Source organism: Aegilops tauschii, chromosome 5, assembly GCF_002575655.3.
Source record: "Aegilops tauschii subsp. strangulata cultivar AL8/78 chromosome 5, Aet v6.0, whole genome shotgun sequence".
NCBI lineage: Eukaryota > Viridiplantae > Streptophyta > Magnoliopsida > Poales > Poaceae > Aegilops > Aegilops tauschii.
In genome coordinates, this window is record NC_053039.3 from 278,573,799 (window position 1) to 278,598,066 (window position 24,268).

At 48.4% G+C, this 24,268-nt stretch overlaps 1 protein-coding gene and 1 long non-coding RNA gene across 5 annotated transcripts; both read right to left on the reverse strand.

Moving 5' to 3' along the window:
* Positions 1 to 308: 308 nt before the first annotated feature.
* LOC141023391 (uncharacterized) lies at positions 309 to 4,690 on the reverse strand. The gene is made up of 2 exons (XR_012184677.1): positions 4,576 to 4,690; positions 309 to 499 (listed from the first exon to the last, which is right to left on the reverse strand). It is a non-coding gene; the product is annotated as an uncharacterized lncRNA (long non-coding RNA).
* A 1-nt stretch (position 4,691) lies between these two features.
* Positions 4,692 to 22,845, reverse strand: LOC109731437 (DNA polymerase alpha-associated DNA helicase A). 4 transcript variants are annotated; one of them, XR_012184675.1, is made up of 7 exons: positions 22,551 to 22,845; positions 21,399 to 22,393; positions 20,834 to 21,117; positions 18,715 to 20,085; positions 16,901 to 17,069; positions 5,479 to 5,636; positions 4,692 to 5,311 (listed from the first exon to the last, which is right to left on the reverse strand). XR_012184675.1 is itself a non-coding variant. In XM_020290584.4 (7 exons), the coding sequence occupies exons 1-7, from the start codon at positions 22,574 to 22,576 to the stop codon at positions 5,063 to 5,065; spliced, it is 2,925 nt and encodes a 974-aa protein (XP_020146173.1). In that variant the 5' UTR covers positions 22,577 to 22,842; the 3' UTR covers positions 4,692 to 5,062. The 4 variants fall into 4 exon arrangements, 2 of the variants coding, with proteins under 2 accessions (XP_020146173.1, XP_020146174.1); XM_020290584.4 differs by having other exon boundaries at positions 19,042 to 20,085; positions 22,551 to 22,842; XR_012184676.1 differs by lacking the exon at positions 22,551 to 22,845 and having other exon boundaries at positions 21,399 to 22,540.
* Between the last annotated feature and the right edge of the window lie 1,423 nt (positions 22,846 to 24,268).

Genomic DNA, 24,268 nt, shown 5'->3' on the forward strand with positions numbered 1-24,268 from the left:
GACTAAGGGATTGCCTACTCCCGTCTTCGAGGAGTTCCGGTCCAGTCTCTGTGTCTCCAGCGACGCTTCGACTGTGGGGGGGGGGGGGGGGTGTTGAGTATATATTTTATATTGCACGTGTATTGGAGTTGTGGCCCACCTCCTAGTCTTGTATAGTTGAGGTAGAGTTCTTCCTTGTATCATATATACGTGCACCAGCACCCCGATCAATACATCGTATTGTAAATCATCTATCTACATTCATCAAGTACTATGGTTAACCCTGTAGGTCCGGAATATGTGTGATGCCTACCACTACTTTGGATATGTTTCTCGCAGTGCTGCTAACATACCTTTTTGTGAAGAATAATAGTTGTAAAAAAACTGAGTAATATCCTACCAAGTAAATGATGATTCTTAGCATCTGAACATATCCTGCAATGCAATAAAGGGTGTTCTCACCCCAAAATTTTGAAAGCCAAAACACAGAAGGCCCATGAAGTGAACAACAACCCCCGGCCTGCAAATAGAGCAACAAGGAATCTATTAGTGAATTAACAATCAAATAAATAAACGGTAAAAATTAAAACGGCGCAGCAAGGCGCGTGTATGCTTCTAGTTCCCTTTCATAGCTTGTGCAAGAGGGGAAAGAAGGCAAGCGCCTGATGCATTAGTTGGCATGGACACTAAGCCTCGCGTTGGAGTTTAATCAATGAACTGCCGCTTTGCTGGGAAATAAATCCTAAGTCCTTTCCTTGGTGCCCCACTTGTAGGTGCTCTAAGGCCATCTCCACTACAGAGCGCTTTCTTAGACGCTTATGAAAAATATAAACAGATTGGAAAACTAAGCTAGGTGATAATCACGGTGGCAGTACTAAATAAAAACCAAGGTTAGTGTTGCCTTTCATAAATCGTGCGTGAGGAGAAAGAAGGCAAACGCATGATGCATGAGTTGAAATCGACACCAAACACTTAATCAATTAATTGCCGATTTTCCAGGAAATAAATGCTAACACTTTTCCTTGACGCACGCATTGTAGGTGCCCTAAGAGGAATATGTGTGGCATGGTTAATGAAGAGGATAGTGGGTGTCTAGCTGTGGCCACGTGACGTGAAGTTGCGTAGACCAGTTTTGGGACAATATGTTCATGTTTTTCTAGGAGAAATATGCTATCAATTCAGCAAACAAACGTCCACGCATGCCTTCGTAGGTAGGCAGTAGCTGTTCTATCTTGCAGCACATGTATTTAGAGCATTTATAGCCGGGCTCCCTAACACCCTCTATACATCCGGTTGAAAGGTTCGGTCATTGACCGGTCAAAAAACCCGACCAGACAGGCTCCTCATACCGGACTGACCGGCACCTCTCATATCCAGCCCAAATCTGAGGAGCATATTGGAAGGTATGGGTGTGTCCGCCATGTCAAACCCGACAGGCAAGCCCCACCGCAAATTGCACCCAATCCCCTCTGCTGGACCAGCCATTTTCCTCTCCTATCTTCTCCCTCGTCCGTACAGGCCCACCCTTAGCTTGCAGACACCCTTGCTCCGACACTGTACCGAGCCCTCAGCGCCGCCAATACTGCTACAACACTCCTCCCCTCCACTCTGGCCACCACAGACACTATCGCCGGCACAGGCGCCGCTGCGGTACGTCCATCTCCTCTCGGACTGCATCGTGCCCTCTATGTGTTCGACACATTGTCCGGCCAGTTTTTTGTGATTGTTTTGTAGGCAATACGATGGATTCGGATGGTTCATCGAATGAGGAGTATGGACCGACAGAGTTTGATGAATTAATTCAAAAGGAGTTCTTTGATTCATCTTTGGGGTATTGTTCATGGAGCTGTAATTATGTGGGAATCGGAGACTTTGTGGCAGTTGATGACATGTTGTATCATTTTGCACAATATGATTGTCAAGAACGAGAGTGAAGGGGCAGCCCGAATCTATGATTTTGACATGCTTGGAGAACAAGTCCACATCCAGAACAACAAGATGCAGATCAACTTATCAATTTTCTACGGATGCATCAGAATCTTCGAGATCAACAGGTGCATGTGCAGCTACCCAGTGATCTCGTGGACCCACAAAGAAAACCAATGAGCTATGCACTTAAAATAAAGTTTATGTTTGAACTATGTATTTTCGCTATCAACAATTGTTATCTACGTGTGATATTCACGTGTATGATGGATGTACATTGATTTGCATGAATTTAAGGGTGTAGATTTGACGTGCGTCGCTGCCCGGTAGGCCATACGAGAGGGGCGTCGCTATGTCTCGCCTTTGGCGAGTCCACCTTTATACTCGCTGAAGGGAGGACCGAGTTGGGCCGGCCCACACGCACGGCAGGCCACAAGGTCTTTTTTTGTTTTATTTTTGCACTCTTGTTTATACTTTAAAATATTCTCTCTCTCTCTCTCTCTCTCTATATATATATATATATATATATATATATATATATATATATATATATTTATATATATATGGAAAATTCATCCTACCACCCGGTGGTAGTTACCCCATATATCTCATATACTACCATGTGGTATCATATATACTACTTTATCATTTTAAATATATTCATATACTATATCTAAGATATTTCAAAGCAAGTTACATGAAAAAATTGCATATGAGCCCATATTTTTTGTTATATTTGTGAAATACGTACATATTTGTATGTAAAAAAGAGCATACTCAAAACATGGTATATACTACCTAAAAATTACTATATATACTACCTAATCATTGTTATATACTACATACTACACGTACATACTCTAGATCTCGACACATACTACATACAACATAGAAAACGCAAGTGGTGGTAACTACCACTGCTTGTACGAAACATTTGTCCTATATATATATAGGAAACGCAAGTGGTTGTATGTAGTATCTGTCGAAACCGAGAGTATGTACGTGTAGTATGTAGTATATAACAATGATTAGGTGATATATACAAATTTTTAGGTAGTATGTACCTTTTTTTAGTATGCTCTTTTTTACATACAAATATGTACGTATTTCATAAATATAACAAAAACTATGGGCTCATATGCAATTTTTTCACGTAACTTGCTTTGAAATATCTTAGATATATTATATGAACATATTTAAAATAATAAAATAGTATATATAGTACCACTTGGTAGTATATGAGATATGTGGGGTAACTACCACCGGGTGGTAGGATGGATTTTCCATATATATATATATATAATGTTACTATTCATCATCCAGGGTGCAGAATAAGTTATTCTTCACCCGAGGTAATCTTATGATCATATCATAATTAAATTACGTTTGGAATTCAAATAGTTACATTCCTATTGATTCACTACGTAAAATTTGGCATTAAAAATAAAAATATAGGTCATAAGGCAAGAAAATTTACAGTTTATGTGTATTTTACACTATGTTTTTACGTTTGTAATTTTACATAACATGAAATATTTTTTACGATGATTATATATATTATTACAGTCTTTTTTTATGTCGGAAATAAGACAAAACTTACGGAACGTAAAATTACGGTGCATTGATGGTAAAAGAGACGGGGTGAAGAATAACTATTCCTCACCCAGGGTGACGAATAGTCAATCCATATTTGAAAAATGTTGAACAAGTATTTAAAATTTTTACAACGAGTATTTGAAAAATATTGAACAAGTATTTGAAAATATTTAATAAGTATTAAAAAATGTTGAACAAGTATTCAAAAAATGTTTAGCAAGTGTTCGAACAATGTTGAACGTGTATACAAAAAATGTTGATCACTTATTAAAAAATAATGATTTTTTATCATGTGTATAAAAAGGTTAATCAAGCATTTGGGAAATGTTAAATGTGTATAGATTTTTTTTTACTATGTACTCCCTCTGTCCGGAAGTACTTGTCCTCGAAATGGTTGTATCTAGACTTATTTTAGTTATAGATACATTCATTTTATCCATTTTTAGGACAAGTATTTCCGGAGGGAGGGAGTATTAAATAAAAATTAAAAAAATTGATCATGTATATAAAAATATTAATCAGGCATTTGAAAAAAATGTTGAACAAGTGTTTGAAAAATATTAATCAAGCATTTGGAAAATGTTAAATGTGTATAGAAAAAATGTTGACCATGTATTCAAAGCATATTAATCTTTTTTTATAACTATTAATCTTTTAATTTGAAAACTATTATCAAGCATTTAAAAAAATTATACATAAAATGTTGACCATGTATTAAAAAATGTTAAAAATGTATAGAAAAGGAGTTGGCCATGTATTCAAAAAATGTTAAAACTGTGTATAGAAAAAATGTTGACCATGTATTACAAAAATGTATGATTTGTATTGGAAAAATGTTAGACGTGTATTAGAAAAAATATTGTGGACATATAAAAAAATGTAGAATAATAACCAAAAGAACAAAGAAAACTGAAAATAGAAAAAAAATATAAAAAGAAGAAAAAAATGCAAAAATGAATTAAAAAGAATGAAAGAAAAACGGAGAAGAAAAAGAAAAGAAACAAAAAATAACGAAAAAAATCCCAAAGAAAACCGCTTATGTAGCCTCAAGTAAAACGCACCACTAGTTCTTACCACGAAAAGGAACTCAGGCGGAATGGGTAGTGCAGCACGCGATCTCCCTGAAGACCGGGTAAGGTAAGATTGAGATTCTAGAAGAAGCCGGGGAGGGGGCACATCCTGGGAGAATCTGCCAAAAGAATTTGCCTTTAATCATGAGATTTAAGTTGCTGTACATCTCTGTAATAATCAAATAATCCAGTGTGCAACACTCAATAATATTCAACCATCGTCAGGTAAGCAATACGTATGTTACATAAACCCAGGACAGTTAATTGTTTTTGCTGCTAAACGCAAAAAGTGCATGATAAACAACTTGGTCTGGCCACACAGTTCATTCAGGACAGCCCATCGAGCCATCTCAGATACCCCAAAGTACCAGCCTCAGAACCGTAGTACATGATGGACCTCCCAGTTTTACCACTCAAGAATTGCGCGACATGTATGCATGGAGAAACGGAACACTTTAGGATTGCCGATTTGTTGCCAAATGAGCGGAGCACTAACTGATGGAGGGCAAGGCAGGTGGGCTGAAGCCAAGGCCATAATCACCACCGTAGGAACCGGGTTCAACATGCCTTACTTGGCCATGCTGACGGATGTGGCGAAGGAGCCTGGCCAGGAACTCATTGTTGCAAATCGTAGAGCTATCGCACACAAGTGTGACATGCCTCCGTGCCCTGGTAATGGCCACGTTCATGCGCCTGTTGTCGCCAAGGAACCCTACCGCTCCCAAGGAGTTCGACCGAACCTAACAGGATTGAGAAACAAACGTCATTTCAGCCTTCAATGTAGATTGTCAGGTCGGGATAAGAAGAAAAGGAGTGTCATGTTACTTTATTTACGTATAGGAGTACGATTTAAACACTTGTCACCTCAACAAATTAGAAGGAGAACAGTGCAATACTGTTGTCTTACCATTGATATGACCACAGCATCTGCCTCCCGCCCCTGGAAGCTATCTATGGTTGACACCTCAACACCCAAAGCCTCTGGATATTCTTCTAGTCTATCTCTTAAAAGTTGTACCTGAGCAATGTAAGGCGACTGAACAGCAATGGAAGTTGGAGAGACTCCTGCAAAGATTGGTTTAAGCAGTTATGAAGAGCCAACAGATTGGCGTAGTTAAAATCAAATGGTTCAGTGGATAAGGAAAGTGCTGACAGATTGTCCCAGTGCAAATGCAGAATCAAGAAAGGAAGGCCTCATCTAAGGCTAAGTTATGTGCATCTTGCAGTGAATGGATAAAGAAAATAGACTAATATACACTACTAAAAGACAAATACCAAAGGATGTGAGTTAGTGTGTTTGCATTATTATAGTTATATTGAAACAAAATTGGCAAGACAGGAGTAGATTTTTGTTGTTAGATAATATTGTTAATGGTTAACCTCATTTACTTCCTTTGGTTCCCTAAAAAGTATCGTTCTGGAGATAGGTATTATCTGTCAAAGTTGTGTTTCAGAGTGTTCGAATGTCTAAAAGGACAACATTTAGGGAACTGGAGGGAGCAGTACATTTATTAGGCAAGAATAATTAAATACTCTCTCACATCTAAATTTCACAATCCCTGTCACCTGTCAGGACTTCATGCATTGTTTATCCGCATTATGAACTAATGTTTACAACACTTGGTATCCAAGTTACAACACTATGGCTTCTACTTTTGCTGCACTGGTTTACATGGCAGAGTCTGGAGTGGGAGGCCAAAACATACAAAATCATGGCTCCTGAGTACACCATTACCGAAAAAGGCTTTCGCCCCGCTTTATAGATAAAGCAAACCGCCCGAATCAAACAGCCAACAGAGTTCACACACACACACACAAACACACTCAAAGTCACAGCCGCACAGAACGCACGGTACCAAAGGGGTTAATGCTGAGGGCACAGCTCAACAAGCCCTAAGAACAAAAGGACACACACAAAAAACCCGCCACGGATGAGTCCAGCCTAATCAGGTTCCGGCGGTGGTGGCGGAAGCGGGGGCGCCATGCGGAAGGCCATCGATCGAAGGTCGGTGAGGAGGGTGTCGATGGTGCTCCGGTCCTGGGGGCGGCTAAGCGGCCGCTAAAGCTGCAAATAGCCACACATTTTGAAGATCGCGTCAGTCGCACGTCGCAAAGGAACTTTCTGAATAACGAGCTTGTTGCGAATATTCCAAAGCGTCCATGCAAGGATCCCAATGCACAACCATCTAATATGGCGGTAACGCGGGGAGGAGGCATCGATCTCCGCGAGTAGGTCAGGGAAGTTGGAATTGCACCACTGTCCGCCGACCGTTTCACGGAAGCACGACCACAGGAACTGGGCAGTGGAGCAGTTGAAGAAAATGTGGTTCGAATCCTCCACCGTGGCGCACAGGGGACACATCCCGTCCCCAGGGCCATTGCGCTTGCGGACTTCCACCCCAGAGGGGAGACGTCCCCGAATCCACTGCCAGAGGAATATCCGGATCTTGAGGGGGAGACGAATGTCCCAGATCAGGCTAAAGGGCTCAGGGGCCAGCGAAGGGGCGATGGCAGCATACAAAGACTTCGTGGAGAAGCATCCCGAGGGCTCCAGACGCCACGCCATGGAGTCGGTGGCGCCCTCTACCTGCATTGGCAAGAGAGCGATGTCCTGTAGAAGGGCGTCCCACGCGTCAACCTCCTGGGGGCCAAAGGAGCGCCGAAAGGCGAGGCGCCCTAAGTCAATAAGGGCCGCTTCGACGGAAATTCGGGGATCTGCCGCAATGGCAAATAAGCCCGGGAAGCGGGCGGCCAGAGGGGAATCTCCAAGCCAGCGGTCGAACCAAAACAGGGTCGAGGACCCGGAACCCACCGAGATGGAAGTGCCAATCCGGAGCACGGGGAGGAGCTGAATCACCGCCTGCCAGAACTGGGATCCCCCAGAGCGCTGGCAGAAAGCAAGAGGTTGTCCTCGAAGGTACTTATTCTGAATGATGGTAAGCCAGAGGCCGCCCTCCCCGTTGGCAATACGCCATAGCCATCGGGACAGGAGAGCAATGTTCATGCGACGGGAGGATAAGATCCCCAGACCTCCCTGGTCCTTGGGTTTGCAAATGTCCGGCCAGCTCACCATATGGTATTTTTGCTTGTCCCCCTCGCCAGCCCAGTAAAATCTGGACTGATATTTGGCCACCTCCTGGTGAAGCGTCTCATGGAGTCTATAGAAGCTCATGAGGAACCAGAGAAGGCTAGCCAGCGAGGAGTTGATGAGGATTACCCGCGCCGCCTTCGAGAGCCACCGGCCCTTCCAGGGCTCGACTCGGTGTTGCATCCGGGTCACGGAAGGGCGGAGGTCCGCTACGGTGAGGCGAGAGTCACTAATGGGGATCCCCAGATAGGTCGTGGGGAAAGAACCCAGGCGGCAATTAAGCCGGTCCGCAATGCCCTGGGCCTCCACCGGTGGGTATCCCAGCACCATCACTTCGCTCTTATCAAAGTTGATGGTCAGACCGGACATCCGTTGGAAGCAGAGGAGGAGGAACTTCAGGTTGGCAATATCGGACTCGGAGCCCTCAACCATTATTATGGTGTCATCGGCATATTGTAGGAGGGAGACCCCCCCCCCCCTCCTACAAGGTGTGGGACCACGCCGTGAATGTGGCCGGCCGATTTGGCTTTGTCAAGAATGGCCGCGAGGGCATCGGCCACCATGTTAAACAGGAACGGCGAGAAAGGGTCGCCTTGGCGGACCCCACAGAGTGTGGGGAAGAAGGGGCCAATCTCACCGTTAATGTTAATAGCGGTCCGACCGCAGGAGACAAGCTGCATAACTCTGGTCACCCAACGGTCATCAAAGCCCTTACGGAGTAAAACTTCCCGAAGGAAGGGCCAGTGCACAGTGTCATAGGCTTTATGGAAATCAAGCTTCAGGAATACCGCCCGTTGGTGCTTGGAGCGGACTTCGTGAAGGACCTCGTGGAAGACCAACACCCCATCCAGGATAAAACGGCCCTGAATGAAAGCCGACTGATTGGGGTGGGTGATCGAGTCGGCGAGCCGGGTCACCCTATTGGCATACCCTTTGGCCAGGATCCGAAAAATCACATTGATCACAGTGATGGGTCGGAATTGGCGGATGTCCGTCGCACCCGGAACTTTGGGGATAAGAGTGACTACCCCATAGTTCAGGCGCCCAAGATCCATGGTCCCTAAGAAAAACTCGTCAAAGAGAGCCATGATCTCAGGTTTGATGGTCTGCCAGAATGCTTTAAAAAAGGAGACTGGCAGTCCATCCGGCCCCGGCGCCGAGGAGGCGTTCATGCCCTCAATCGTCGGGAGGACTTCCTCCTCGGAGAACGGGGCAACTAAGGCGGCATTGTCCGCAACAGACACAAGCTGGGCGCCTGACCAGGTGTCGGGTGCCAGAGCGATCCCACCCCGAGGGGTGGGGGAGAATAGGGCTTTATAGAAGCCATCTACATGTGTCCGGATGTCCGAGGGGCGGACGAGCTGGGAATCACCATCCCACAAACAGTGGATGGAGTTCCGACGTCGTCGCCCATTCGCGATCGCCTGGAAATATGCCGTATTAGCATCGCCCCGCAGCACCCAACGCTGGGTACCGCGGAGCCTCCAGTAAGCTTCTTCATCCGTGTAGATGGTAGCGAGCTGATCCTCGAGATCATATCGCACCATCCACTCATCCGGGGAGATCCCGGAGGTGTCCGCGCGGTAATCCAAGGCCTGGATGGCTTCAAGGAGGACTTTTTTCCGTTCGCGGAGGTCCCTGCCAAGGTTAGCTCCCCACCCTTTCATGAATTGGCGGCCGAGCTTGGCACAGAACTGCCAGGAGTCCATCGCCGACATGGATCGGTGGGGAGAGGAGCGCGCAGAGGTCCACTTGGCCGCGACCGCCTCCCTGAAGCCCGCTTGGTTGAGCCAGAAGAGCTCGAACCTGAAGCGAGGCGGGGTGGGAGGACGTTCATCGGCGGTGGAGAGAAGGAGAGGGATGTGGTCCGACCCAATCCGGGTAATCCGGGTAATCGCACGAAGCGAGGCCAAGGGGCATCTAAGTTCCCATTCCGGGGAGACTAGGACGCGGTCCAAGACGGACCGCGTCGGGTCGGCTTGGCGGTTAGTCCAGGTAAACCTGGCACCCGTCCGCTCAAGCTCGCGGAGGCCGAGATCCGCGATGCAGTCGTTGAACATCTGCATCCTGGGGAGGTTGATTCGGTCATTATTCTTATCATCGGGAGAGCGGATGAGGTTGAAGTCCCCTCCAACAACCACCGGGAAGGTGGAGGCGGAGACCTTCCGTTGGAGCTCATCAAGGAAGGTCGGGGAGCGGCGGTGGTCCGCCGGCCCATAGACAATGACAACCTCCCATTTGAAGTTGAGCGCCCTCTCGAAGAGCTCCATGCTAACGAAGAACTCGCCCCGGTCCATCCCGCCAACCTCAAAGGTGGCATCCTTCACACCTAAAAGGATGCCTCCCGAGTGCCCCGTGGTCCCACTAGAAGGGAGCCAATGCCAGGCGAATAGGTGGGGGCTAAGACGCTCCAGCTCGGGAAGAGAAAAATCCGTGCGCAAGGTTTCCTGAATGGCGATGATGTCAATGTGTTCGTCACGCACGTAATCGACGAGTTGGCGGCGTCGGCCATCATGGCCGAAGCCGCGGATGTTCCAAAAAAGGGCCCGCATCTAAGCCCCCATTGGGGGCCTGCTTGACCCCAGAACACGAGATGCGCTTTGGGCGCGGAGAGCAGCAATGCGGGACCGAGTGCGCCCACGAATGGCCCCGTCGCCCACCGTAGGGGCCTGATCAGTGGTACGGGCAATCTGCTCCTCCGGGGTCCTACGCAGGCGAGCCCGGGTCTCAGCCAGCTTGCCATCAAGAATCTCGCGAGCCCTAATGGCCGCGATCTGCTCTAAGGGGGGACCCACTTCCCCCCTGAAACGATGGCCGAGTCCGTGGCCACCTTGGCAAGGTGTCTAAGAGGAACGGCCTCAAGCGTGGAGAAGGAACAACAGGAAGAACTGGGAAGGGCGGAATCCACACCTGACTCGAGGTTCCGGGCAGCCGCCCGGGTCTCAGCACGCGCGGCGATGGACGGAACCGAGGCATCGACCGGGCGAGCCGCATCGAGGCGGGCGCTGCGGCGAGACGCAGTCACCGGCGTCGAGGAGGAGCGGGGCCGCCTGGTGTACGCCACCGTCGGGGGAGGGATCGTGGAGACCGGAGTGGTGACGACCACGGCCACCGCCGAAGCCGGGGAGGCAGGGGAGGTGGGGTGGGCGTCGGGGACCACCAGCGGGGGGAGCGGGGCGACGAGCTCCAGGGTGTCGCCAGACGCATCCCCCGCGGGCGGGGGCACCGGAGAGGGCTCTCCGAGGGGTGGGGTACCACCGTCACCACCTGTGAGGGCCGGGGAGGTCGGGGCCGGGGGGGACGGTGGTTCCGGGCCCGATGGAGAGGAGCGGCGAGCGGAGTCGACGGAAGGAGAGCGGGGCGACGAGGGGGGCACGACGAGCAGCCCAACACTCGAGATGTCACTGACCGACTCCGAGGCAGGGGGAGAGGGCGCCACTGGGGGTGCGGCCAGCTGGAGGGCCATCGCGAGGTCCGCGGCGGACACTCGGGTGCGGCCCTGCCCGGAGCCGCCGCGGCCCGAGGGGGGGTTGGCGGGCTCACGAGACGGGGAGCGGGAGCGCTCAGAGATGTCGTCGTCCTCCTCGTTGTCGTCGAAGCGGGAGTGGCGGGGGCGCCGGTGGTGGGACCCATCGGCATCCGCGGGCCCGCCCCCCTGGAGGCTGTCAGCGGAGAGGCGGGGGCGGCCGATGTGGTTCGGCGGCTCGGGGCAGATGGTGAGGTCGTAACCGTCGTCGTTGAAGAAGACCCGAAGCGTGGTGTGGAGCTTGGAGGCGTCCAGGCATTTCACCTTGACCCGGACCTCCTCCTCCTTGCGCAGAGAGAGCTCGTCGACCACCACCACCTTGCCCAGGATCTTGGACATACTGCGAATGACCCGCTCAGACCGGGCCACGTCTGGGAGGCCGGCGATGAGGAGCCAAGCCGTGTCCAGGACCGCCACGGCCTTGGGATCCCACCTCGGCTCGGAGATGTTCACCACAATCCCGTTGATGGCCAAGGTGATGTTGTCGCTGCGGGTGCAGAAGCCCATGCTCATGGCGTCAGGGAAGATCACCGAGAAGGCGTTGGGCGCGGTGGAGGTCACCTGCCAATCCCACTTGCACCGGCAGAGGTGGTTGAGCTCGGCCTCGATCAGCTCCGGAGTGGCGACGCCCTCCCCCACGACCGTCACAAGGGCCAGGAGCGAGGGGGAGGGAGGCGGGAGCTCCGGCACCTCAATGTGGAAGAAGCCCATGTCCTCGATGCCGTGGCCGTACATCATGATCTCCTCCGTGACCGGGCGCTCCGGACAGAGAACCGCGGGGTGCCCGGCCTCCTTGCAGAGGTAGCAGGTCGGTGGGTTGGGACAAGCCACCTGGAAGTGGCCTGACAGGCCGCAGTTGAAGCACGGCGGACCCACGGAGGTGGCGACGGCACCCGAGGCCGGAGTCACCACGGCGGCGGAGGGGGCGGCAGGAGGAGGGCGAGGTGGCCCCTTCTTCTTCTTCTTCTTAGCGCCCGGGCGCCCACGGTTCCCGTTGCCGCCGTTAGAGGGCGGAAAAGCGGCTTGGGCGCGTGGGGGCTGGTAACGCCGGTTCTCAGGGGCGGTGGACTCGGAAGCGGGAGGAGCTTGACGCGGAGGAGAGGGCCGGCGGTAGCCACGGCCATCGCGGGCCGGCGAGCGCCGGGTCGGAGACCGGCCTCGGGCAGGGGAACGCCGCGCAGGCGAGTTGCCCCGGTCCCGAGAGTCCTCCCGAGGCGGATTCCGGCGGGCAGGCGAGTGGGAGCGGCGGTCATCCCGCGTCGGGGAGCGGCGGGATTGGCGGGAAGGCGAGCGGCGGGGGTCACGGGAGTCGCGGGCAGGGGATCGGCGAGCCGGGCGGGAGGTGAGCTGGCTCCGGAGGTCAGCCTCCCGCCGGAGGCCGTCGGGGGAGGAGCGCGGAGGGTCGCGGCGGTCATCCGCGCGCCGCTTCGGGCGGGATTCGGCGTCGCCCCACTCCCGGGTCATGGCCGGCGGCGGAGGCGGGGGCGAGGGGGCGCGGCGGCTGGAGGGGACGAGGAAGGCGGCCTGCGAGGCAGCAGGATGGGAAGCGGGGGTCGGGGCACGGGAGGCTCGGGGAAACCCTACAGGGGGCCAAATCAAGCGCTGGGACGGGCCAGACCGCGCCAGGGGGCACAGCTGGGCCACACCATGCGCGGCGGGGCTGGGCGGCCGGCCCACGCGTCGGTCAGCGGCCCGCATCCCGCCTGGGGGCCCATCGGCCGACAACCCGAGGGTAGGTCCAACAGGATGGGCCCCAGGGAGGCCCATAAGCAGAGCGGCCCGAAACGACCTGCCCGGGGCAACCAACCGGGGCACGAGGGTTTCCCCAGGCGCCGCCGCGGAGGTCGCCGCCGGGGCAGGAAGGGGACGGCGCGGCCAGGGCACGGCACACCGGCCGGCCGGAGATTGGGAGGGAGCGGCACCGAAGGCGGAGATGAACGGATGGAAGGGAGCTCGCCGGACAAGTATGCCCGAGAGCGCGAGCGCCGCCGCCAGCGACGGGCCGGCCGGAGCAGAGGCGGACGCCGCCAGCGCGGGGGACCACCAGGAGGCGAGCGCTGCACCACGGTCAGCGCGGCCGGCGACGCCCCAGCCGCCAGCACGACGCCGCCGGGGAGAGGCCCGAGACCCCAAGGCGTCCCCTTTTTTCGACCCAGGAGACGGCAGCGCGCCCGATGGCCGCTGGTGGCGCCGATCGGTCCCGCGGGAGGCCGAACTCCCACCCCTGGGAGTCGGGCCGCCGGCTGGGACGGATGGAGGTGGCCGGACCGGGGCACGGGGCGGGATGCGGTTGCGGTAGGCGATGGGGCGGCCCGCAGCAACATCAGCCGCCTCGGCGAGGTCAGCCCAAGACTCGCGCGGAGGGACAGCCGGAGGCGACGGCGGGGAAACAGGCGAGGGGGGTGCCGGCGGGCCGGCCGCGGGCGAGGCCAGGGGTGAGGGCGGCAGCGGCGGCGGCGCCGCCGAGGCGAGCAGGGCGTCGCCAGAGCCAGCGTACGCGACACCATTAGACAGAGGAGGTATGGGAAGCTACCCTGATGATGATTAACTTCAGCCAAAAGATAAATTTACCCTGGGCATGCAATCAACTGAAGGGATTCTGTTGGTTCAGGATGTAACCAATAAACTAAATAGCAATAAAGTGGTCGTATCTGTTCGGGCCCCTTAGACACAAGGGTCATTTACTTCAATCCATAATTAGAGGACACAAACTACTCAACGTGAACAAGAATTATCTAGTAACCAGTGAATGCGCAATGTTTGCTTTCTTAAGCGTGCAAACTGCATTGTTGAAGTTAGAGAAGAAGCAAAGTGAGATCAATCTCATGGTAAGAAGATTCATATTGGAAGCCATCTCCGCGATGCCAGCTTCTGAACCACATCGGATGATTGGAGAATATTGCAGTGTTAGCACTAGAGGAAGGGCAGCGAGACAGCGAGAGTGGTCATGCCGTCATTGTTATGGCTGTACCTCCACAACCACCAATACCTTGCTCCAGCACCACCGATGCAGAAGAAGGTTGTTGTGGTCTCGTGCAATTATTAAGCATTTCTGTGACCAAGAACCATTCCATCAGAGGCGTGGCTTCAGATAAGTGCCTCTGGTCGAGCCGCGGCATTGTTATGTTTGCCCCATCCGTGTGACACCACATCATCAAGAGGCATTTGCTACTTCCACATGCTAGTTTCCCCCACCACTACCAGCCTCAACAACGTCAAGCAACACTAATGGCTGCCCATAGTCGTCAACCATCTCTCGAGTCCTAATGCCATGCAATCGAGGGGCAATTAGCTGCCACAGAAGCATGAGGATGAGCTGTCACGAAGGAGAGAGGTATTTGCCTGAAAATTACTGTTCATGTGCCATTTGCATGTCGTGAACAGTAACCACGGTAGTGTAACTCATGGGTTTTAGATGGTTGTATTGTATTGTTGACATTGTACTTATAATTAGCTGAGGTAAGATAACATATTGTTTGATGAAGGAATTATTTGGATGTTGCGACATTATTTGGCTAACATTCCATTAGTTTTTTTGTTAGATACTCTTCTTAGAGGCTTATTAAGTTTCATGCTGTCACGTGCTAGGATTGGGACCGGTCCTAAGACCAATGAACATGACATGGTTGGGGGTATAGCTCCGAGGAGCAAAGGTTTGCCGGCCATGGTGCCGGGGATGAGAGGGAGAGAAGGTTGGGGACTTTCATAATCCTTGTGTGGTACATGCGGTCCCTTTTAAATTGAAGACTCGACTTGATGCCTAAGAATAGAATCTCTACTTTCCTAACAAATCATATCTAACTGAACCGATCTCTTTCCTAATTAAATAGTTATCTCTAATGGGCTATGGTATGAGATCCACGCCTCTGACACATGCACCAACTAGTAGAACCAAAAGTCCGAACTGACTAAGAGGTTGGACATCCACATATACTTCAACACCCCTCATCATGCGTGGCTCAATAAGGCCTAGATGTGAACAGAAAGAGGACAAGCAATTTTTTATTCAAATCGTGGAAGTCATAGATAGGCTCTTGGCCTAGTGGCAAGTGCGCAATGGCATCTCTACATAGAAGGGAGTTCAAATTTGTGGGCGAATATCATCTTGATTATTTCGCGGATTGAATTCAGTTTCCCACAACATTCTTGATTAAAATACCGTCGAGCTCCTCCACCATTGCTCACTTTTTCTTAAATAAAGAAAGTCAAGACTTGAACCCAAGATCCCTTGGCTCTGATACCATATTAAGTTTCATGCACCAACCGCTAGAATTAAAAATCCGAATTGATGAAGAAAGTTACTAACACCCCCTCTCATGTGTGTCTCTATAAGGCCTAAACATGGCAGAAGGGGGTTAGCAAAAAATCTATTTAAATTGTGAAAGCCGAGACTTCAACCCAAGGGCTCTGATACCATTTAAGTCCGAAATGATAGAGAGGGTTGGGGAATCCACATATAGTTCAACACATTAAGTTCATGCACTAACCAATAGAACTAAAAGTCAAACTGATGGACAAGGTTGGGCAATCTACATATAATTCAGCACCCCCTTTCACATGTGGCTTGATAAGGCCTAAACATGAACAGAAAGAGGACAAACAATTGTTTTATTTAAACGGTAAAAGCTGATACTTGAACCCAAAACTTTCCTCTTTTCTTTTTGACGGGAAAAATGTAGGGGAGGCCCTGATAGTAAAGTTATATTACCTCCGTCCCGAATTACTTGTTTTAGATTTGTCTAGATACGAATGTATGTAGACACGTATCTAGACAAATCTAAGACAAGTAATTTGGGATGGAGGGAGTATATAAAAAAAAAGAAACATGTGTAGAAGGAGAAAAGAACGCGCAAAGAGAGAATGAAAGTGTACAACAAGAGAGGGGGACGCAGAGGGAGAGGGAAAAGTCCTAAACTAGAGAGCCAAGCCAGCTACCAAAGACCTCAGCCTTGACTCTGACATCATATTAAGTTTCATGCACCAACCAATAGAACCAGAAGTCTGAACTGATGGACAAAGTTGAACAATCCACATATGCTCCAACCACGCCTCTCACGTGTGGCTGGCTTGGCAAGGCCTAAACATAGACAAAAAGAGGGCAAGCAATTTTTTATTTACTAGGATAAAGCCCGTGCATTGCAACGGGATATAAATATTCTAGTGATTTACCTGTCCATATTAATGCGATGGTGTAAATAAATGGTTATCAAATCCTGCTCGTGATTTACCTTATAGTTTGATGAGAAGTTTGGTAAGTAAATTAAAGTGGAATTGATTCAGAAGGTAAGTAAATTAAGGTGGTTGATTATCATAAGGGGAAGGTTGGACCAAGGGGTGGTGGGAAGAAAAGTGAAAGATGGAACTTTACATTATTTTTAGTATATAAGTAGAGAAATCGGGAAACCCGAGACTTGACCCATGATCTCTTGGCTCTGACGCCATATCAAGCTTCATGCACCAACCAATAGAACCAAAAATTTGAACTGGTGGTGAAGGGCAGGGAATATATTTCAATGGGGCTAACTACTTCTATATGAACAGAGGATCATACCCTTCAAATTTAAGTCTATGGTCTCATCTTCCTCTTAAGAACACTTACGTGACAATCCTACCCAAGAGCAGCCAAAATCTTAAGAACAAATACATTTGCAACTAATATACAAACAATGTAAATATAGCAGCAGTATATATTAAAGAAGATATACTGAAACATACCACATAGTACAAGATTGACTACATGTTGTGCAACTATATCTGCCTCGCCGCTGTTATAAAATGAGCCTGTTCCAGCAAGGTCTAAATGCTCCTCGCAGTCAATATTTAGACTTCCATATGGCATTCGGGTGTCAAGTAAAAGCAAGGCACACCGAGTTATCCAAGTTTCCTGAAAGAAAGAAAAATATAATTTTCCACCACTTACAAGGTAATTTTGGTTTAAGAGTTTGAGCGACTATTCAAATAAGAAGTCAAATAGTAACTGCAATAGTATCTAGTTCACCAATAATTTCAAATGAATATCATAACAGGAACTAGGGAGGGCGTTTAGGTTTGGTCTATTCGGGGTATAGCTCTGGCATTTTTAGAGATTTTGGAGAGAAAAGACTGTATCACTAATGGATACATGATATCCCCTATTATAGTGAAAACTTGACCTCTGATAAATAAGCTATATCACTAATGGAACACATGTAATATGCTAAGGAGATAAACCCAATTAACAAGAGAACTAACTAATCTTATCTCTACTGTGCTGGACTGAACAATTTTGCGTGGTACAGTACTCATATGGTCATACCTGTTGCAGTGGGATCACATAACTACTTACTACAGTTCCTCTAAACAGCAATACAGCATTACACTCCTCTCTAACAAGCATCTCGTCCTTGAGCTGCAGGAATAGCAAGGACAGGACTTCTTTGTGGCACCACAAGAACAGGAGGCTCGATGCCAGCATCTTAACTTGTGAGTCTTCTGAGAGATCAGCAAGACTCCAGCGATAGTCGTCTACGACGGTGAACAACGGTTACTATCAAGGCAATGTGGATGCTTCTGGTGGCGGAATGGTGTGGGTAGTGGGCATATTGTTGGACAGGAGTTAGGATGTCTGAAGTCTTCTCAGCAGAGAAAACCATGATGTTTGGCTTTGACAGAAAATGATGTCAGGATGAGGATAAAAATCATGTACTCCCTCCGTACCGAAATACTTGTAGTTGGGGGAAACTAGTACAAGTTTCCCCAACTACAAGTATTTCGGTACAGAGGTAGTAGATGATAAGCGAGAGAGCATGTATAGAGAGATTCGAATTTTAGATGAGAATGATAAGAAAAGTGGGACATGAGAACTTTCAGGAGAGAAAAGATCAGTTCATATTTTTGCTTCACTGGTAATGGGTACTTGCTATCCTTCTGCAAGGATCTGGTATTGACCACCAATAAACAATCTGTATCTCAGAAATTTTTCTCTGATACGTGGGACGTATCTGTACAGAAATTATACACAAATCTGGCTAATGAAGAAACTAACTGTTCTTATTTGTACTTCCCAACTAGTACTGAGCAAGTTGGCGAACAGATGTGGGTATTATTCTAACACATGCACAGTACCATCATCAGCTGCCATAATATATTACTCACTCAGCAGTTTAAACTACTTTGCACCTCGTTAGACTAAATACTCCTTGCAGCACCATCTACCAACCCATAGACATAGGAACCACATAACTTCCTCTTCATGAACTTATATTAGCACGAATTAGGCAATCTAAATGGTGTAATAAACACACAGAGGAGTTCTAGTGCTAGAAACACAATGGGTGCTACTGTGCCACTAATGCACGATAGCACTCCTACAGAGTTCTGAAAATTCGGTAGCACCCATTGTGCTTGTAGCACTAGAACAAGTAGGCTACCAACGGTACCAACCCTAAAAAGTTCTAAACTTTTCTGGAAACAATTGTGTGTGTCGACTAAGATATATGGTTACAATCCCACAAAATTTCAAATCCAAATTCAAACTTCACATGCTTAACTGGAAGTATAGTCTGCACCAGCCCCCCTCATATGTGTAGAAACAAACATGAAGAATTGCAGCCAACACACATTTCCAGTATATTTTGAACAAGTGAAAAGGTATGATGAATTCTCCGCCATGCAGTTCACAAGCAGCTTGGTCAGTCAGGAGATTCAAGATAAGCGGAAATTCAGTACAAAACATGAGTACGCAATATCTATCAGGGTGCCAAATTGCAGCATGGCGCATAGTGGGGGGTAGAACATCTACAAGCATAGCGATCCATACCTTTGGTATGTGTAAGAATGTTGGTTATAGTTTAGCAAGAGGAACAGAGCATCTATACCTGGATAGATGGATAATCGACAAGAAGGCAAGAAGCAACGGATGGTGACGATTTGAGCAACCCAAAATACATCTCGTTCGATGCCCAATTGGCTATTGACTCGTGCATTCTGTATTGCATTGTTAATTTCGTAGTCAGTAGTTCATCATGCAATGATGAAGCCCTCTCCAATAAAGACATCCCTAGGCCACCTTGCATGGCCTCCCTTGATAATATTACAGGTGCAAGCTGGTGTTGATCTCCAGCAAGAATGCAACGCTTTCCCCGTAGTATAGGGATCCAGCATGAGGGTTCAATTGCTTGTCCAGCTTCATCTATAATGACGAGGTCAAAAAAACCAATTTCCTTGATAAGCGGATCAGCTGCCCCTATATTAGTTGATAGGACAACATCAGCATTTGAAAGTACCTCCTTGATTATTTCATTCTCCTTCTTTCTGAAGTTCTTCCCAAGTTTTTTCAGTAGTTGTCGTATTCCTGCAGCTAAAGAATCATCCTGTATACAATGCTTTAGGTCCTTTCTTAAGTTAGATTTTTTCCTCTGAAACTCTTGTGTGAACTTTTCAAGCCTCCTCTTCACAAGCTCTCCCAAGGACCTTGATGAAACGGATGGAGATATCCTGGCAGGATTTCCAACTCGTACAATGTTAAGCCCAGTACCTGACAATTTCTCCACCATGTTATCAACTGCTGCATTGCTTGGAGCTGTTACAAGAACACGTTCACCCTGTCGGACAGCACACTTAATGAGATAACTAAGCAAACCAGTCTTGCCTGTACCAGGTGGCCCTTGGATAACTAGGACAGGCCTTTTCTTGTTCAAGCCTAGTGTAATAGCCTGCGACTGCGAGGCATCAAAGTCATACTTATTCTTCCCCAGTAAACCATTGTCCTGTATTGCTGATTCACCCCAATCAGTCAGATTATTCTGCTCCAGCATCGTCATGTCTTCCTTGTCCCCAAACAGAGTGGCTACTACCCCAATGGAAGCATTTGTTTTCTGCAAACCTTTCCTCTGCAGAAGTATCAGTGCTTCACAATTGCGCTGCCAAATCATAAGCATAGATGAATGAGCTAAAATTCCGGTTTTCAAGATCCTGGATAGAACAGAAGAAGTGTTTGATAGCACAGGAAAAACAAAGGAATTGTACCAAGTGGTTTGAGTGGTTGGAAAATTTCCTCCAAAATAGAGTGCAAACCAATCCTTACGATTTTTTTCTAAGGATTCCAATCCTATGAATTCAAACAACTTATGTAGGAAAATAGAGTGTAAAATTCCTAAGTATACAAATCCTCCGAAAAACCTATGAAATTCCTTTGAATCACAATACTGATGCTGAAACAGCAACATAGTTTTACAGGGTAACTTACACTGCCCTCACATATACCCTTCCTACAAGGATTGGCGGTTAAGTTTTGCATACCAAAGAATAAAGTTTATACCAATAAGGATTCATTTCCAGTTATGAGTTTTTATGCTACATGTTATATTCAATATCATGAAATTTTATTTCAAAAGGGCAATCTTGTGTTAATAATAAAGTATCAAAGGGATGCTGCCGTGTGCCAGTTTACTGCTAAGTAAACAATAGGTTGATACTTAGATTGATACTTCTCTGGGAAGGCACGGACATGGAAACCGTCCGAACATGTCTTCGATGGAAATCATCAAAATATAAGTGACTCAGAGCTGCATTAAGGAATTACATGCATATGATGTGCCACCAACATGAGGAAAGGTAAATTATCTTCAAAACAGAATACTATCCGGTGCATGAGCAAAACTGCATCACCTCGTATGTAAGTCCATCAGCCAATGCCTGTATCCTGTCGATCCGCACACTTTTCCCAGAAAACTTGGAGAAGGTAGGATCACCAGGCCGGGATTTCAAAGAAACAGTAATACTGCAGCCATCCTCACCAAGATTATGTATAAAGCCTTGCACGCAATAAGTGCCAACCTCGCCCTGGTTATTGCATGTCCTCACACAAACCATGTCCCCAGGGGACAGTGTTGATGGAGGCAGTTTATGGGTGCCTTCCAATCTAAACAGAACCAAACGTAGGCCTCCCAAGCCTGCACGCAATAAGATATTTAGCTCAATGAGCATGTCTTATCAATTGTTCACTGTTTACATCATGTAGCAACTTCAAGTATCAGGAACTTTAAACTAGAAGAATATACATTATTTGTCTGTACCTGCATGTTTAAATACATAAGGATCTTCAAAAGCATATCTTACTACATTCTTAACCAATTAGGGGAACACTCATTGAGACAAACATCGTGCCCCTAACGATGCATAATTGTAACTACTAACCCAAATAAGAACATAAAAAAGACGTAAGCACACTAACCAGTTGAGGTACTGACAACATTCAAATTGCAAACGGTGTCACACTGCTCTTGTTCCGCCTGACCATGACTCACCAAATACGCGACTGGCTTCAGTGGCTGCTTTGCTGCACTATCCGTTGTTGGGGTGGCATTCAACTCTTCCTGGGTGAATTCCAGCTCTGCATCTCGCTCGATGTCTAGAAGGTCTGACATTTTCTTGACAAAGTCTTCAATTTTGGTCTGCATCAGCCTTGTCTTGTCGAGGCTTATACCAAGGAGGCTGTGCATCGCAGGAGCTTTAGGTTTGCGGGCACCTTGCCGATGCTGGGTAGACTTAGCTAATTTTTTCAGAAGTATCCAGGATTCTGTGGAACGCCAATCAGAAATAAGGCCCTGGTTCTGGTGTTTCAACAAGACCTCACGGAGCTCACGTTGGAAGTGGTCAAAGAGGGTGGGGTAGTGGGTGGAGGCTTTGAGGCAGAGAGCTTCATGTCCCTGGGGCATGGGGATGGCAGCGAGGTAAGGCTGTGCCAGAATCATAAACTCCAGGTTGCCTTCAGATGATCCCCCATCCAATGAGAATGCTGCTCCATCGTTCTGCACTTCCGTGGAAGCAAATGTGGAGGCCATTGAGCACATGCCCAGCTTTAGCCATTGCATCACACACCGGCCCAGCTCCTTCCGCCCAAGGGGGTCACCACTTTCATAGGCCTCAGCTATTCTGATGGACACTTCTTCTGCAGATGGTACACATTCCTTTTCTTCTTTTGCTGTCTCCTTCCTCTTTCTCCTGCTTCTCCTCCTTCCCTTGTTTCTGTTTCCATTACTGCTGGTGCCATTAGGAGTTAATACTACTTGTTCTGTGGGTCCTGCAGATGGGACTAATCGGAGATGACCTTGCTGTAAAGAAGAGATAGGAGCAGAACTAGTGTTGGACAGGAAAGATGGCGATGAAAGTAGCTTCAGTTCTCTCCTCCTTAGGTGTAGCACGGTAGCAGAAGAAGAAAATAAGAACCTAAAAGACAGAATATGAAGAGACATGCTCAGCCCAGGAAAACCAGCAATGGAGGCAACACGAAAGAAGAAAAGAAATCACTGCCAGCAGAAGAACTGATTATGCAGATATTAACAAGCTACATAGACACGCAAGGTCAGGACTGCAGATTGCTCACTGATATTTAGCATGCTTCATGGCCATGCTAGTGACCTGCGAGTTGTGGTGAAGGCAGTGCTACGTGACCTTCAAGGCTTGAAGCCATACATATATCAGACTATCACTCCAGATTTTAACCACTTCCGTGTCTATTCGCTCTGCTAGGTTGCACATCTCTGATGTACACTTTGTTTCCAGCTACTCCTCAAATGCACATATTATTCCCATGGCCTCTGAAGCTCCTAAAAGTTCAGTTCTGATCCACCAACTTCCCCTCTATTCTTTTTTCAATTATCCACTCTACCCAATTGGAAAAACTAGCACCACATGTTAGAAGACCACATATATCCTTCTATACCTGCTGAATTCAACAATCACTTAGCATTCCATTTTTTCAAGTACAAACTTGTCTTTCTGGATCTGAGCAGGTAACAAGTTCCTGCTACAGCCTTCTCACCATGGCATCAAGCAAAGTCTGCAGAATCTCAATACCGGACAGGGGCAGCTTGATTTCCATGTCAAATTTCTTCTTAGCTGCCTCTGCAGCTTGTTGACCCATCCCCACCATGCAAAGAACCAGGACAGGACTCTGATATTTGCATGAAAATATTAGCAAACAGAGGTGTATGTACAAGTAAAGCCAAGACTTCACTGATATTCTGTGAATTTGGTGCCTTAGCTTGGCTTGTGTACTTGTGGAGATGATGATGCTACGTTGCCTTCTGGCCCAACACATATATATCTGCTGATGGTTAACACGTCTGATTCTTTTCCATCCTGTAGGCACCACTGGGCAGATTGCATAATTTTGCTTGTGTGGCTCTGACCCTCTCTACTTGTCCCTCTCTTTAGTGGTTCCCTTTTTCTCATCCACTCTTCAAACCAGCCAGCCTGGACCAGTCCGTTTGACAAGAGCACCAGATAGCAAGTTTGGAAATCCCAAGTTGGTGTACAGCCATCAGCTCCAGGTAAGCTAGCCGATGCCACTTCAGCTTTCTAGGAACTACCAAGCCAAGCCAAACCATGGCAGGGTCAGGAAGACAGTCCAGTGTCTGCCTGATCCACCCCAGCCTTCCTGAGCAGTGCGGCGGTTGTAGGTAACGAAGCTCCGGCCTCGAAAGGTCTGGCACGGCAGAGCCTGCGGAGTGGTTTCACGGCGTGCGCATTTCGTCGAGCAGGGTGAGCGCGAAGTCGGAGAAGGCATGGGTGCGTACGTTCATCGCAGGCGCACACATCAGGGTCGCCGCGGACGCGTGCCGATTGCGGAGAGGTGCATGAATCGCCGTTGAGGGCCCGGAAGCAGTAGAGGTGCGCACTGAGCCGCGACGGCGCAGCGGTCGAGCAGGTGGTCCGCGTGCACGTCACGCATTGTGCTGCCGCGGGATACGGCGGTGGCGGCGACGCCAAAATGTCGGTGAGGCACGGATGTGGTCAGGCGGTCGGCGTGTCGCCGGTACCTTGTTCCGATAGGGTGGGCGTGCGCGTGCCTGCGGAACTTGACGATGCCGGAGTGCTTCGGTTGGTAGAGAACTCAAGATGTGGCTGTGTGGAACGGTGTTCGAGAATTGCCCCAAAAAAAACATTATTTGGATTATTTTCTTTTTTCTTATTTTTCTTCTTCTTCGCCATACTAAGTATGGGTTTAATTAAATTTTCCAAGCTTCTTCTTGAAGAGACTGGTTGGAAAGTAAGCTCCTTATCATCACCTCTTTCATTATAAGAAACAATAGGAGATAA